Source organism: Malaclemys terrapin, chromosome 9 (assembly GCF_027887155.1).
Source record: "Malaclemys terrapin pileata isolate rMalTer1 chromosome 9, rMalTer1.hap1, whole genome shotgun sequence".
Taxonomy (NCBI): Eukaryota; Metazoa; Chordata; order Testudines; family Emydidae; genus Malaclemys; species Malaclemys terrapin.
The window spans coordinates 19,860,804-19,878,400 of NC_071513.1; the positions used below are offsets into that span (position 1 = coordinate 19,860,804).

A 17,597-nucleotide genomic window follows, 5' to 3' on the forward strand; every position below is an offset into this window, starting at 1 on the left:
TTTTAGATGCAGTTCTTCTGTTGCATTTAGTTCCATGAAAAATTGAAAATGACAGCTGGGAGAAACATTTTTGAAGTTTGGAAACATTTTTCAGCAATTTTCAGTTCAGCACCAAAATTGCATTTCAGTATAGTTTTAAAAACCTATAAACCATATTGCTAAATGTTTTTTTAATTTCAGAGTATACTAATGCAAATCAATAAACTTTTTTGCTGAATTTCACATAAAATTGAATTAATTCGTTTTTCAGTGTAAAAACATTTAAGAAAATGTAATGGCGGTATCGTACTTAGCTTTCAATCGTCATCGCTTTATTTAATACAAAATAAAGTTTAGACAAAGAAAAGCAAACATACACAGTTGGATGTAATTTAAACCACATTTTGATGACTCTGTTGGCCAAGTGAGTGTGGATTATATTCCAGTATTGTTTTCAGTAATAGTGTTACCATGGAAACTAATGCATATGCATGTATAAGAACCCTCCACACACTTATGTACAGCTACAGTATGTTGAGAAAGCTTTTATTGTGTTAACTTAATTTTGTAATCTCTTCTGGACTTTCACCCACCTCCCTTAAATGTTTTCTGTGTATCCTATTACCACATCCTTTCTCTTCCCCTAAATCCCATTATTTGATTCATGTGCCCTTTAGTCACACGGATATGTCACAGGGATATATCACAGAGTTTGCTCCTAAGGGGCTGGAGGAGAATGTGGTGGCTCCCACATGAAGAGGCCAGTTGATAGGACAAGGATGAAACAAAGAGGTTGACTTTTAAAAAAAAAGATGTTAACTGCTTTAATACTCAAAATTATGGTTTGTTTTTTGCCTGTGTAGCAGTATAAAGTGTAGAAGCAGATAGTAGTCACTTGTGATGAAGGAATTGGACTGGGATTCAGGATATCTGGGTTCGCTTCCTGGCTCTGCCACTGGCTCCCTGTGTGATCTTGGCTACAAGTCACTTTTTCTCCATGGATCAATTCCATACCTTCTACTTGAATTTGTTTCCCTTTCTCCCATCTTAGGTCTATATAGACTGTGAGCTCTTCAGAGTAGGAACACAGTCTGCACTTTGTGGTCCCAACAGGGGCAGGATCTAGTAATCTTATGGGCCTTGTTTCTGTTGATCCTCAGAGGCATTGCTTTCATTTCAACACCAAGCATTGTCATGTGGGTGCCCATGGAGAAGGAAATGTTGACTCAGTAAAAATGAAGACTGCTAAATCTTTAACTTTAATTTTAAGATACAAGCAGCTTTATTCCATCCATTCTTTTCTCCTCCATTTGTTTTTATTTCACTTTTTAATTGAGATAACATTATCTCCTTACCCGGCATCTGTATTCCTAGCAAGGACAATAGCACCTAAATACTGTATGTTAGTTACCTGCCACGTTATCTCTTTTATTTGCTTAATTAATAAATTAGGGTTTTTTAGATTAGTGACTGTGACTTTTGAAAAATAGTAATAATTTTTAACAGCGCTCCATAGGACCTTTAATATTCAGGACTTTGAAGAAAACAATTTGCAACTGTTGAGGTCATTTAAATATTTTCGTTATTATAAAAGAGTAAAAGTATTAGGGTAGTATAGAATGTGAGTGTCCAAAGCATGGCCTGTTGGCCAAATCCAGTGCATGGAACCCAGAAATGTGACATTTTAATATAGAGGTGTGGAGACTACATATCCCAACACATGCATCTCGCCATTTTGAAAAAGGTGGCCTCCTCCAGGGGCATAGAGGTGAAACTGCTTCTGGAGTTTTAGGTTGAAATATGCAATTTGGACTCAAATACTATCCAACAGGGAGGCTCTACCTCATCACTGAAGGAGATTATCATAGCCTCCCATCAGGGGCAGGGTACAAGCATCTCTTAAAGAAGCAATTATTTGGCACATTTCATTCTATTTAGGTTCTATACTGCATCAGTCATTGTGGAATCTGGGCATACTGTAGGGGTGCATTAAGTGATTTGACTATCTGATGCATGAGGTTGTTTCTCCATTACTTTTCCTATCAGGAAAACTGCATTTGTTTTTTGTTTTTGTTTTTTAATTTCTTTTAGTTTTGTTTATATATGAAGTGCTTTGAGCTCTATTGTGAAAGTCAGGTCAAAGAAATATGACTTGCACATGCTCAACAAAAATATTCTGTAGCACTATTACAGACAAAAATATTTAACAAGTGACCTTCATTTCATGGTACTTTTTCATTTAATCAGGATACAATTCTGGCAGAATTGCTTCAGATCCACAAAGAACATATAGTGGGCTATCATGAACATGATTCCCTCCTAGACCATAAAGAGGAAGAAGAATTAACTGAAGAGGAAAGGAAGGCAGCTTGGGCAGAATATGAAGCTGAAAAAAAGGTAAAGATGTCTGCACTAACTTAAAGTGGGTGTCAAGTGTGTGAAAATAACCTTCAGTTTAAAAAAAGAAATTGATTGTTCTGTGAGCATAATGAATCTTTGTAGAAATAGCTCTATTATAGGCTTGAAAATGGGCTTCTGAATAATATTATATAAAATGGTAATTTTAAATATCACCTCTATAAAAGCTAAACCGACTATGAAAAATGAAAAGATAGATGCTGTTTTGGTGGTGGACTTTTGTATGTATTTGCTCCAAGATATTTTTACTTAGTGTTTGTTACTTTTTTATTAATAATTAGCTTTGTAGTTTTCACATTTTATATTCTACATCCAGCTGACATTCTTTACTATATTTCATTTTGAAAATTTATGGATAATCTCTACCTTTTGAGATTTTTTTTTTTAATGGAAAAATGGGCATCTGGTTTCAAAACAAGCCCTCCGCCTTCCCCTAACCCCAGAAAATATTATCAAGTTGAGGCATAAGTAAATACTGGAATTGGCTGGAGAGTTTGCCGTTTATTCATTCCTAGATTCTTAAACTAGAGACAGTTCTTTTTGATCTAGTGATTCCTGGGTTGTTGTTGTTATAATAATAATAAAAGTGGGAGAAGGAAATAGGGTGCATAACAAGGATTTTATAAAACTGTCAAAAAGGGAGAGACCCACTGATGGTCAGGTGATTACTTTAGTTTGAATTATGGACAGAAAGACAGAAAGTTTTAATGGGAATGGTCATTGCAGTAAGTAGAATGAACTTTCTAGTGTTAAGAGAATAAAAATATCTGTTCTTAAAATAGGCTTATAAATTTGTGACTTAGTTCAAAAGTCTTGAAAATAATTACAGTTCACTGAACCCACTGGGAGAACAGAGAAAACTGAAACTAGTCTCCATTATCATACTGTACAAGGAGAATAAGAACTTAAGTATTGGTTTGTTTGGTGTAAATAGGAGTACACCTCTACCCCGATATAACGCTGTCCTCGGGAGCCAAAAAATCTTACCGCGTTATAGGTGAAACCGCGTTATATCGAATTTGCTTTGATCCACTGGCGCGCGCAGCCCCGCCCCCCCATAGCGCTGCTTTACTGCGTTATATCCGAATTTGTGTTATACTCTAGCAACAATACACTTCTGCTGCCTTTACATCCTGTAGAGGAATACTCTAGCAACAATACACCTCTACCCCGATATAACGCGACCCATATCGGGTCGCGTTATATCGGGGTAGAGGTGTATTGTTGCTAGAGTATTCCTCTACAGGATGTAAAGGCAGCAGAAGTGAAAAATGCCTGAAAGTCTGAAAGATGTTGTACCTGGGTGATCAGATCTGATAACTAATCTACTTTCTCTTTTAAATTCACAAAATGGGAAGTATGGAAAGTTGCTGAAGATTTTAAGTGGGCATCTGACTCAGTTTAGAGAGAATTTCAGGAGTTCACAGATAGGTAGAGTAGTTGGAGATTTTTGGTAGCAAGGTAATTTATCTGAGGGAACCGAAGTACTGTGTGAGATATGACACTAAAACATCTGGATGGCTCCAAGTGGAGATACAAGTTTAACAATCATCGATATGCAGTTGCGTAGGGCCAGAAAGGACCATGAACTCATGTCTTGAACTGTTTATCGTTTCTATCATCTGTTTTCAATCTATTTTTTTTTTAAATGTCTAGTCCTGAGGACAAAAGTTCTCACGAAAGAACACCATACCCAGTCTGGGTAGAGGACTATGGTCAGAGGAAAATGTCCTATGAGTCCCCCCTCCAAAAGGGATTAAAAACCTTTAATTTACTATATTTCATGTGTCTTCCAAACTTAATTTTGAACAGGACCTAGAACAAAAATACCCAAGAAACCCTTTCATTCACACCTGGGGGAGAGGGGGAAAGGCTTCTGAATAATTCTTACTGTTAGAAGAGCCTTTTTCCAGTTTTATCATCTTATATAGTGCATAAGACCTCATGACACTTATTTTAACAAACATGTAAAGTAGTATCGTTTCCATTAGACAAAACAACCTGCTTGAATGATACAAGAGCATCATGCATGAGTACAACCCTGCGCAGTGTGCAGCTCCTGTCTGGAGCTTGTATACACTAGCGTGACCAGGGACAGCTGCCAGTGGCCCTAGTGCCCACCCCAGCGGGTGGGGCTGGGGTGGTACTGCCATGCTGGAGGAGCTGCCAGCGTGGGGCGCTGGCTCCTGAGAACAGCGGCCCAACATGTTGCTACTTTTGTCACTGTGGTTCCCGGTAGAGCCCTTCAGCTCTGCGGATACCGATTTATAGTCGCGGATATAAATTTTGTATCCGTGCAGGGCTATGCATGGGGCTTAGAATCTAAGGACTGGAATGATCAAGCAATTGAAAATCTATTTTCTCTATTTCTTTTCAAATGTGAAGCCCTGCAAAATTTAGATTTTTGGAAGATTGTTGAGTGATTCCTACCAGTATTTTGAGAATTCTATGTTCATTTGTATTTAATAGGAATTCTATAGTAAAAAGACCTTTTTTCAATTTTAAAAAAATAGGCTATATGTGAATTACAGTATATGAGAATCCTTAACAAACACAGGGTGGTTTATGGCAAAGCTGAAAGTGCTATTAATACACCTGGCTAGTTACCAACTCCTAATGTTACTAATTAATTCACATTGCCACTATTTTTAATACTTAAATCATACCCTTCATAAAACAGAGTAACAGCTTATAGACATATAGATTCTGAAAGAAGTCTCCTCAGGGTTGTCAAACTTCATTATATAACTACCAGATTATGAACTCTGAGAGAAAGTTAACCACTTCAGATCAGACTGTGATTAAGAGAAAAAGAATAATACCTACTCAGGATTGATTCTGTGATATCCAAGATAAAATTATACAGGGTTGATTTATGGAGGCCTAGATGTTTGCAAAGGCATAGCTTTTATACCTGCCTGGCAAAGTTGCTTTTTTAACAATCCCAAAGGAAAGAATTTACTATATTGGCATCTGTAATTCAAATTTATTTAAAACAAAAGTATTTGTCTTTGCTTTTTGCAGAAGGTGGGATTATTTGTTCTTTTAAAGAACAATGGTGGTTACACTACGCCTATTTGGGCATTGGTGTCCCTCCATTTTGGAAATACAGGTTTGCCAGAATATCCTAATGGCTTTGTGCAACCAAGCATGCATGCCTCTCAGTTGCTTTGTGGTATAATTTGTTTGAATATTTTTGTGAAATATTTTTCTGCTTCAATAACTTTTGTGATCTAATTGATGTTTTTGACTTTTATTTCAAAATGGACTTGTGTATTTGAGAATTATTCCTTGCAAGGGGTCTTGTATTTCTTTCTTCCAATGAATAAAACTCTGCATACTGCATTTCTATCAAGTCAGACTAACCCTGTTCAGCTGGTTTTTCTGTATTTGATAAATTCATTTTTGAAGTCCTTGTGCTGATGTATCTGTAATGGTGTCTGGCTAGACAAACGTGTGCTACTGTATCCAGATCACAGTACTTCAGCATGTCCTTAAAAATCAGTTATATAAACCTTAAACAATGTATTTTGTCAGACAGTATACGTATCACATACACACTTTTACATTAGTGTAGTATGTATCACTAGACAAACTGAGGACATTGTTAGGATTTTCTTCTCTTACTGTGTTTATACCAGTTAATTATAGATGAACTAGACTCAAATCTCAAGACAAGTACTGAGGCTTCTCTGAGTGGTTGGAAACTTAATCATTTTGATTCCACGCTGTGGAAAGAATTTTCAAAACACTCAGATGGTTACAGTTCTAAGGGTTAAAACTTTATCTATAAGATCTTTGGTTTCTCTTGTAGGGTGTCTTTTGTTTGTGTGTGTTCAATTCTTTCCTAGAACTGACAGCAGTGGCATGCTATAGAACTTAGTTTTAGCTACTGTGAATATACCTAAGTACGATTTTTGTTTTTAAGGGTCTGACCATGCGCTTCAACATGCCAGCTGGGACTAATATGCCCCCTATCAATTTCAACTCTCAAACTCCATATATTCCGTTCAATTTGGGAGCATTGTCGGCAATGAGTAACCAACAGCTAGAGGTACGTAGTGAAATCCAAATGGCACAGTGTATCGACATTGCTTTGAGCATGTCTCAGATATTCAAATTAAGTTACAAATCAGTAATTACTGAAATTTTTTAACATCCTGATAGTTAATGCCTTCTAACTGAATGTCACATTTTTTTTAAAGTAGGTCTCTGATATGTCTGTTAGTTGAAATCTACTAATTTGTGTGTGCATATTGAAATGCCTATACCAACAGTGTATTCTGATTATAGGAAGCTGATTACTGAAGCATATGTATAGTATTAGGCATGTACTAGTATAATTTAAAACAAGAAGTAATGTTGAACACAGTCCTAGTGAGTGTGAATGTGACAATTGTAATAATTTTACAATGCCAACTACAAAAAGTTTGTTAGGTGTAAAATTTTGTCACTTGGGTTTAACACTATTTTGATCGTCTAAAAAGCACTGAGTGAGCAGATTGTTTTCAGTTGACTTGTTTGTATTTTCTGTTCATTTACTTACCTCCAAAGTCTAATCGTGTGTGAATTTATTTCCATCCTATTACCCAACTCGGTATGTTCACTTGTGTAAAAAAGTTTTAAATGTAGTTACATAAATTGGTGATGGAGAAAAGCATTTCTAAATGTGATAACTTAAGCTCTTGCTTTGCACCTATCCTCTATAATTCATTGTCTGCTATTCTCTCAGGACCTCATTAATCAAGGAAGAGAAAAAGTTGTGGAAGCAACCAACAGTGTAACTGCAGTGAGAATTCAGCCCCTTGAAGATATAATTTCAACTATAGTAAGTAAAATAGATCTTAATCCAAATTTGGTCAGGAGCTGGAAAAATGTTAAGAAGCAGTGTCAAGCAAAGAAGTGACCACTGATTGTAAATAGTCATCCAGTTAATTGTCATATTATTTCTTCTTTATTAATAAAGCAGTATTTTTAATTAGTGCTGATTTCTGTTACCGCAACTTGTAATAACAGCTAATTAATGATGAGGTGGGGTAATAGCACTTGTGTTCATAGTAGAATCTTGTAGTGCCAACGATTTGGTCCATAGCACCATGTCAGTATTTACCATACAGTGAAAATGCTGGCTCCCTGCAAATGAGACTGATAGGCTTAGCTGAGTGGTTTCTCCGCCCCCCTCCTCCCCCCCCCCCCCCGTTTTCTTCTCCATACATTTTCCCCTTTTAAAATAAAATCCAGGAAAGCATGTTTTTTACTGGCAATATAAAGATCTAATAACTTCTGGTTATAGTTATAAAACTGTACTTCCCCAGAATATTTCCTGGAAACTGGGCTGTCATTCAATGCGAACTATATTAATCCAGCTCTGAAAAAATTGCGAGAACGTGATTGCCCTTACTTTTCTATCAGAGTGACTAATAAAATTTTTTTTTTTTTCCTTTTCAGTGGAAGGAAAATCTGACCCTGACAGAGACCCAAGTACAGGCCTTGGCCCTAAGCAGACAGGCAAGCCAGGAGCTTGATATTAAGCGCCGAGAAGCCATCTACAATGATGTCTTGACAAAACAACAGATGGTAAGAATTCTGAATGCCTTTTAGATAGTTATATTTATTTGGATTGGGGTGTGTGAGTGACACCAACCTGGACTAGCACATGATATTAAAGATGGTTTTTGTAGAATGCCAGCTTCTTATCAATCCCTTGGGCCCAGTAATTACCAGTAGTATGCTTTGCTCCTCCACACCAGAAAGTGTTGAATCACACAATGTTTTGGACTAGCATTGCTCATTTAGGGAGATGTCGTGTAAAGTAGGTTGCAAAATACAGTCTCCCGAATTCTACTATTAATTCATGTATTTGAAGTGCTTGAAGACTAAGTGGCTTAAAGAAAACCAAATACCTAACTGGTAATAGGCATGTACATGTAGCATACAGTGACCTTTACACAAGACCCGGTCTCCTTAAAGATGTTAACTTTCTAATTGTATATAGGAACTTGCATCTCTTCAGTATGGTTCAGTTTACAGCATTTTAGTTCTATGGGAAAACAAATCAAAAGCATTCCTCCATGCATTTTATCTTCCTTAAAATAAGTCAGAAACCAAAATAATCTATGCCAGGGCTAACTTTTTGAAACCTTTCTCATCACACTTTCCTGGTGTGTTCCTTTACCATTGACAGGCTTTGTACTGGAAAGTTCTGACTCCTGGCATTAAGGAATTATTTTATGCAGAATGCACATAACTTAAAACCACACAACTCATTAGTACTTTAAGTAATCTTGAGAAATCTGAAACTTTCCCAGTAGGTGCTACTCCAACTGGAAGTGTTTTCTCCTTTGGTGTTTGTCACTAAATGTTTATTTGCCCATCAACTTGTAGGATTTTCAAAGGGATGATAAATGGTACCTGACAACAAATGCTGTAACTAATACATGGGAGTAATTTCACAGTATAGTGCATATCACCATGGCAACTAACATAAATGCTGCCTGCAATACAATAGGCAAGTCATTAGGAGAACTTAGTCCTAAATGGTGTTACTAACTGGTTTCTACAGTAATCAGCTTGTGAATGCCATCATGTTAGTGATGGTGATAACAATAATGCTTTTTTCTTCAGCCATGGTACCCCTAACCAATTGATTTTTAACTCTAAACTTGATACTTGCTGCATTAAGACAGGTCATGCACTTGTAACAACTCCACTTTCCCTCCACACAGTTAATCAGTTGTGTTCAGCGGATACTTATGAACAGAAGACTACAGCAGCAGTACAATCAGCAGCAGCAGCAGCAAATGTCTTATCAACAAGCAGCAATGAGTCATCTCATGATGCCAAAGCCTCCAAATTTAATCATGAATCCTTCCACCTACCAGCAGATAGATATGAGAGGAATGTATCAGGCAGTTTCTGGTGGTATGCAGCCACCGCCATTGCAGCGTGCACCACCCCCAATGAGAGGCAAAAATCCAGGACCTTCCCAAGGGAAATAAATGTGATTTTGCACTAAACGGATTGTTAAAATCAGAGAGAGAACTTTTTTATTTTTTTAGGAATCAATGGCTTAACAGAACTCAACTGCATAAATAGTTTGGATCCCTTAAATGTCATGTTCCATATTAGTGTTTCAACTGTGGTTTTTAAATAGGATGTAACATTTTTCCCTCTCATGTCAGTGATGTTGCCTAGAATCTTCTTACATGTGTTGAATACAGGAGATATCAAATTGTTTTCAGTGAAAACAAGCCCTTCCATAATAGTAGCAGCTCCACAGGTTTACTGTCTAAAGTCCTATGCTTGTTTTTAGTAGCCATAAAACCATCATCAAACATGAGAAACTTAGGAAAGACAACAGATCTGTATGTTTCAGTATGCCATATATAAAATGTACACAGCTGAGTTCTTGATTAGAGTTGATTCCTCAAATTATGGAATTATTTTCTTCTTACCCATTTCTTGAAATTAGTGAGTGTGATAAGACAGAGAGAAATGATCTAGTTTCCTTTTGACTGAAGTTTGGACTCATTCTATATCATCTGTGAGGAATAAAACAGGAACTGAAAATTCTCTTGAGACAAAATTGAGTGCAATATTCTTAAATACTACGGCTCTGAAACTTTGTCACGCAGTTATATAGAAACTGTGTATACAGCCTTAAATCATGACTTGAGAAGAGAATTTTTTCTTCTCCAGTCTTCTGCCACTTTTTATTTTCAGTTTTATGTGATGGAATAACTGGTAAATTTAAATTTACAGCTTTGTATCCTTCACACATTATTTCACTTTTTGCTGACTCTAATACAAAGCACATTTCTGTTAACTCCTTGATGCTGGTGCTAGTGTCTCTTCCCATTGCTGGCAATGGGATAGGGACCAAAAAAATCAAATTACTGGTATTTTGGAGGTTAAGATAGTGGTGGTTCTTAGGGTCACTCCCTGTTTTATAAACAACATCACAGTGGCAGAACCATTGCCGACTTTAAATTCATACAATGAATGTGCTTTAACAATTTCCAGTGCTGCCAGATTTGTGAAATAAATCTCCTTGTACAGATAAGGATCTCTGCCTACCATGCTCTTCTCACTATCCTTCTCACTACCCCTTCTTTCATTTTGGTAAGAATATAAGTTAGAACAAAAAGACCTTGATTCTCTGGGTTTTTTTTTTTTTTTTTTTTTTATTATTATTTTTTTTTTTTTAAATCTAGACCAAGGTACATTTCTGATTGATCACATGTCATTAACACCTATGTTTCCAACATTTTAATGGGATAGTAGCACATTTTCTGTGCTTATGATGATCCACACACACACACGGCTTTTCTTTGCATATAGTTTGGCTGATACTATTTTTAAAGGAAAACGTTTTTAGAATGTGGGAGACAAATGACAGGAATATTTGAAGTGATACTGCATCAGGTATTGAAAACAGCTAGAGAATTGTTGATAAACGAAAGCTGGATGGAGGGATTTGCTGTAGATATCACTGTACTCGCATGACTCGCTGACATCAGCTAGAAGTGTTTTTGTTTCTTGAATCCCACTCTTGAAGGACTTTTTTGAGTTTTAATGTTCTCAAAAGAGAAGTGTTTCCGCATACAAATCTTGTGAGATATTTCATTTGGGGATTGAATTTTGGTTTGTGATATGACTAGAATTTGTTAGATCTGCTGCAAAGCCAGCTAACAAAATTGTTGGTTTGGATTTTTTCTGTTACAAGACATTGCAAGAAAACCCTTTATGTTCTAAGCCTTTGCCAGCTCCGTAATCAGATTTATTTAATTTGCGGGAGAGGGGAGACAAAAAAGGTGCATTAACTTTAGAAGAAGTTAAAAAAATTAGACTTTGTGAGACAAGCATTTGAATGCAAATGTACTCTGGAAACTGTCACTGATATTCCTGCATGTCGTGAATAAGACAAATATGTTCTACCAGACCTGGGAATTTTCAATGGAGTTCTACGATAACTCGCTCAAAGACTTAAATGTGGAAGTTTTAGGCAACATTTAAAGGCACATTTTTCCACCGTGGACAATACTATGGATAACAGAAGACTAATGCATAAGAAGATTAATCAAAGAAAAGAAGCATTGAAATAAAACTTGGACCACTTTGTATACATGTTCCTCACTTGACATTTTAGCTGCATAATGTGTGTATAACATGAAGCTTTAACAAATATTTAAAGACAGAACATTACATCAATAAGGTAATAAAAGGCTCATTTTTATATTTGTTTTAGATGTTTTAACTAGTTGAAATGGCTTAAGATGACAAATAAAAATGTTGCTTGTAATACAGTTTTGCCTGCTAAATTCTCCACATTTTGTAACCTGTTTATTCCTTTGGATGTAAAGCGTTTTTGCTTAGTATTGTGATATTGTATATGTTTTGTCCCAGTTGTATAGTAATGTTTCAGTCCATCAACCAGCTTTGGCTGCTGAAATCATACAGCTGTGAAGACTTGCCTTTGTTTCTGTTAGACGGCTTTTCAGTTCTGTATTAAATATCTTAAGTACTGTAGAAAAGATGTCACCTCTTCCTATAAGGCTGTTTTGTAATATATATATAAGGACTGGAAATGTGTTTTTAAAGAGAAGAAGCATTCAAGTATGACAATATACTATCTGTGTTTTCACCATTCAAAGTGCTGTTTAGTAGTTGAAACTTAAACTATTTAATATCTCATTTAATAAAGTGACCAAAATACATAAACGTGTGGTGCTGCATTTTTAACATGCTGTTAGATCCACATTGTTTACAATGCATGAGGAATTTGTCATTTGAGAAATAAACTAATGGTTGTGAGTGGAGCATTAACTGACATCTCTCTGGTATAAACTATCTCTTCGCATTTTTAGTTCAGGATTCAGGAAAAATACTAATAGGGGACCCAAGAGAGAGTTCCAGAGGTATTAGCTTCTACATAAATAGCCCCTGCCTTTGGAGATTCCCCAGAGATTCATGTGCACTCAGGATCTGTGGAGGGCCAGATGACCACCACCCTGGTCAGTTCCACAGATGTTGGAAGAGAAAAATACTGCAACCTCTTTTCGTGATGCATCAACTAGAAAAATCTCTGCAAACGGATCTATCACAGCTTCCTGGGATTTTGATCTTAAGTGCAAGAGCTATCTCTTTTGCCCAACAATCAGATAAACTAAATTGTACTATAAAAAGACATTGTTCAAACTGAGTTTGGGGAAAGGGTAGCAGATGCTAAGAGGTGCTGAGCACCTGAAACTCACTGACTTCATGGGAGCTGCAGGTTCCCAAACCTCCCTTAGTATTAGGCCTCTAAGTTTGATATTCAAAGTTGTATTTTTTTAATATTTGCTTTAATGACTGCAAATACAGTCATGTTTTATTAATACCAACTATTAAATACTAAGTGATCCATGTGACTTTAATCAAAGCCCAGTTCAATCACAATTACCACTTATTACAGCAAAGAATCACACAATGTATATCTTAATTTTCTTCTGACTCTTCTCTATACATGTTAACAGCACAGCAGGTAGAAGCCTGTGTCTGCTGTACCTAGCATATTGATCTGCTGATCTGTTTGTTGCATTTTGGTAATTTTTGGGGGGTGTAGTTAAGAAGAAATATGAGACTCTTAAATCTTACATTAAGCCGGCCTTGCAAATTTTATATGCAAACTTACCAACACTGGCACAAAATCTACTTCCCTCACCCTCTTCCCTCCATGATGGGGAAAAAAAGTGTAACCTTTCAAAATCAGTTACTTGCTGTAGGTGAGTAAAACTTTGGAAGGCTGTGCTATACATACTGTAAGAATTACTCCTTAAAACTCCTTTGCCATTATCACTACAAAACAAAAATAAAGCTGTCGGTGTGCTGAGACTACAGGCCTATCATGCAAATCAATATTGTCTCATTGTTTCCTTGTGCTCCATCATCTGTATGTATCCATGGCTCTCTCTTAGGGTCTATTTAGATTGTAAATCCTTTTGTTCCGTGTGTGTTCAGTGCCTAGCACAATGGTGTCCTAGTCCATAACTGGGACTCTTAGGTGCTATGATAATAAGTATTTATATGAGAGAGAAGGTGGGTGAGGTAATATCTTTTATTGAACCGACTTCTGTTGGTGAGAGAGATGAGCTTTCAAGCCACACACAGCTCCTCTTCAGGTCTGGGAAAGCAACTCCCAGCCTACGGCAAAATGCAAGGTGGAACAGATTGTTTAGCTTAAGTAGTTAGCACAGTAGTTAGTTGGCCCAATAAAAGACATTACCTCACCCACCTTGTCTCTAATATCCTGGAACCGACACAGCTACATGCATACAAGTATTTATATGGTCCACATCATTCCCATTCTTCTGCTCATGATACATCCTGTGACCTCAATAGTTCCACTCTCCTTGGAGTTGACTTCGCTTGACATCAGGATTAATTTATTCCTAAACTGTACTGAAGCAGATCAGACTTGGAGTTGAAATAATTGCAATACCATGCATAGATTTTTCCTCTTTCAGTCCTATATTCTTTTTTCCCCACCCAAGACCACATCCGCCATTACTACTTGTGCCTGCAGAAGTCAGTCAGTATGGTTAGACCAAATCACCTAATATGAGTTTAAAACCTCCAGACAGCTATACAGTGAAAAGTCCAGCCCTTCAGTGAGTAGCAGAGAAGGGAGAAGTCAACTGTTTTTCAGAGTGGGGCTAAAATGCGACTCTAGAATTAAGAATTCTAGAGAAATTAGCAATAGTATTAGGGCAATGTGCAGCCCCCTACTGAAAGGAACTGGGGTCTGTCTACTGCACAGGTTAGGGTTAGAAGGCAGATTTTTCTGGAGCCCAGGAAGCGGGTCTGTATTCCTTGGGTGCTACGGAGCCTAGTATATGAATCCACTGGCTAACATCCCCTACAAAGCTGAAGAAGAACAGCAACGGGCTACTGTGACTGCAAGGTTGGTTCTTCCATTGTGCCCTAACCTACAGGGAAGAGCACTTCCCTTTGAAATGCAGCTCCCTTTGAACCAAGTAAAGCTAAAATTGGTGCAGAAGAGCAGATGGTCTTGTGATTAGGGAACTGAACTGGAATTGTTACTTCCTGGGTGACTGAACGAGTACTTTAACCTCTCTGTGCCTTCACTTGCTCCTGTGAATGTAAAATCCTAATCACATTTTCCTTACATGGTACTAGAATATTTTCCTAACCTGCTGTGCTCTACATGCAAAATAGCATTCGTTGGGGGAGGCACTTGATACTAAAGCTCTTTCTGGCAGGAATAAAATCTTTAAGGTTTATCCATAGCACCTGTAACTGTCCAGGTGGGTTTCCTCAGGACTTTGCACAAATGGAGCAGTGAGAAAGGGGCCCCCATCTGATGACATGCACCCACCTGCCTTACTTTAGAGAGATTTTAAGATGAGAACTTTAAACTTTCAACATAAGGAAACAATATAAATAACCAAAATATACGTTCAGTTTTTCTTTCACTAATTCAAAACAAGTTTCAAGTTGAAGCATTGCAAACATTATTTCCTATGGAACAGGAGTTACACAGCACCCTTGGAACTTGTCTGTCAGTGCAATTAGTGTGTGGAATTTTCATTATGGAAATTATATGATTGTAGGAAAAACATTTCACCCAACGCCTTTCATGCTGCTCTACTGTACTGATTTCAGAATCCATCTGCAGTTCCTGTCAAAAAGACGACAAGCTATGGGAACCACTGACACAATGTAAAATACTAGCATTTCCACCACATTTACAAGCGTAAAAGGTACATTTTATTACACTTTTCACAAATGAGCCTAACTCTGACTTCTGATATAGGTACTGAGACTTAGATGTTTCAGTGATGACTCAGAGAATAAAGGTAAATAAACATTTTATTTCAGACACTGGATTAAATTCCTTCATGTCTAGCTCATTCAGGTAAAGCTCTTTTAATCTTTACCTTGCCACGTGTAGTCTGCTGTCTGAGGTGGTGGTTGCATTGCGTACGCTCAGCTGCAAGGACAGAAATGTTTGGGAGAGCAGAATACTGTTGCAAGGAACTGGCAAGATTGTCAAGAAGGGGAAATGATACTTGGTAAAAAACCTGTGTGCATCAGACAGAGCTGTGTTAACTATATAATACACATGAAGCGACTGATCTGACCAGCCTTATTTTGGTAAAACTACCATGGGAATCAAGTAAGGATGGTGGGCTAAGACCTACAGGAGTTTGTGATTCCCATAGCTATTCATTCAGCTCCTTAAATGCAAAACTGAAAAACAATGCTAAAAGATGAGGTTGCAAGCCAAACATTTTTAAAGCTACAGGTCTTGATTTTCTTTTACATATGGAGACTTAAGTGGCTCTGTATCTCAGCCATTATTAGCTCTTTGTATTTAAAGTGCAGGTGTACTCTACAAAGTGACCATATGAAAATGGCACGTTCTTATTCAACAGACCTGCTCTCTACGTGTATTCAGAGTCAAACTTGCTGATGTCAATGTCAACATATCAATTGGACTGTTGGCCCTGTAGAGGCCATAGAACTGAAGAGAAAGTGAGCTGGAATCTTGAGCTTTATCCGCAGAATTGTTTGTTAAGTTACACGCTATCAATTGAGGGTACAGTGCTGCACAGGTGTTGTCAAGGGCTTAGAAGACACTGGGCAAGTTGTACTGTAAAACCTTTATCTGTGATAGTGGGGGTGGGGGACAAGAGCTAGAGAGAGACCAACTTAATTTTCCAGAGCTCAGGCTGAATTTGCAGGTCTAGCAGGTAAAAAAAAAAACACCATCTTTTAGCCCATGAGTCACTAAGTTCATCTCTCTTCAGTGCAGCATTTAATCACAGTTAAGTGCTGTGCTAAATCAGAGTCTTAACTTGATGACTGAGCACATTTGACATGGAATCAGTGGGACAAAATTAACCAAGCATCCCATAAGGCGGTTTTCACAGAGAGAACCCTTCAGAGTTGGCTCTGATTCAGGAAAGCATGTCAGAAGACCATGTGCCCCAGGGCTTCCCAGAATTAGGGCCTTTTAGCAGTAGCAATGAAGGTTGACTGGGAAGGAACTGCCCATTTCTTGAGAAGTTAATGCCAGACACTGGCTATTCTTCCAGCAATGCCTGTTGCTGAAATTGTCATTACTGTGATAAGGTAAATGTTTCTAAATATTCTAGAATTAATGTTTTAGTTTTTGCTATGTGTTTTCTCTCTGCAATGCCTTTGCCTATGCTCATTTTGACTATTTTTTGCAGCATGAAAGCTGGGCTGGTTGGTTAGTCGGAAGGTTGCTCAATGTTCTATTTAGTTTTTAGAATGGACCTTTAATCAGTCCTTAATTCTGTCGTGTGTACCAGAGTCTCATTAACACTACATGGGTAAATATTGCATATTTGTTCAGGCTACTTTGAATTCCTTCAAGCTCTTTGCTATCCTGCAGCATTGGTTAGTTAACATTTGTAAAGTACTTTGAAGATGCAAGCACTAAGTGGTAATATACTAAAAGTGGTAAAGATGTGTTGAACATTGTATTGCCTTCTCATCAGTTATGCACGAGAGAGCCTCATCCTTGTGCCATTGTGAGATGTCTTTTGGGGGCTAAATCTTGCCCAGTGTATTGTTTTATTTTGCCTATATTACTGCAACTGAGAAATGTCTGAGTGAAATCCTGGCTCCACTGAATTCATTGGGAGTTTTGCCCCAACAAAACTTTATCTTGACCTGATAACCTTGATGCTGGTTAGGCCTCAGCTGGAGTATTGTGTCCAGTTCTGGGCACCGCATTTCAAGAAAGATGTGGAGAAATTGGAGAGGGTCCAGAGAAGAGCAACAAGAATGATTAAAGGTCTTGAGAACATGACCTATGAAGGAAGGCTGAAAGAATTGGGTTTGTTTAGTTTGGAAAAGAGAAGACTGAGAGGGGACATGATAGCAGTTTTCAGTTATCTAAAAGGGTGTCATAAGGAAGAGGGAGAAAACTTGTTCACCTTAGCCTCTAAGGATAGAACAAGAAGCAATGGGCTTAAATTGGAGCAAGGGAGGTTTAGGTTGGACGTTAGGAAAAAGTTCCTAACTGTCAGGGTGGTTAAACACTGGAATAAATTGCCTAGGGAGGTTGTGGAAACTCAATCTCTGGAGATATTTAAGAGTAGGTTAGATACTGTCTAGACCATCCCTAATAGACATTTATTTGGTCCTGCCATGCGGGCAGGGGACTG

At 37.5% G+C, this 17,597-nt stretch overlaps 1 protein-coding gene across 3 annotated transcripts in view; it reads left to right on the forward strand.

The window, feature by feature from the left end:
• The window catches only part of ATRX (ATRX chromatin remodeler), a 135,159-nt gene extending 125,675 nt beyond the window's left edge, over positions 1 to 9,484 (forward strand). For all 3 annotated transcript variants that reach the window (XM_054040410.1, XM_054040412.1, XM_054040411.1), the window contains 5 exons: positions 2,227 to 2,376; positions 6,326 to 6,451; positions 7,130 to 7,225; positions 7,846 to 7,974; positions 9,123 to 9,484. In XM_054040410.1, the coding sequence (XP_053896385.1) occupies positions 2,227 to 2,376; positions 6,326 to 6,451; positions 7,130 to 7,225; positions 7,846 to 7,974; positions 9,123 to 9,395 (774 nt within the window). In that variant the 3' untranslated portion in view covers positions 9,396 to 9,484. The remainder of the gene's footprint in view (positions 1 to 2,226; positions 2,377 to 6,325; positions 6,452 to 7,129; positions 7,226 to 7,845; positions 7,975 to 9,122) is intronic.
• Positions 9,485 to 17,597: the final 8,113 nt, after the last annotated feature.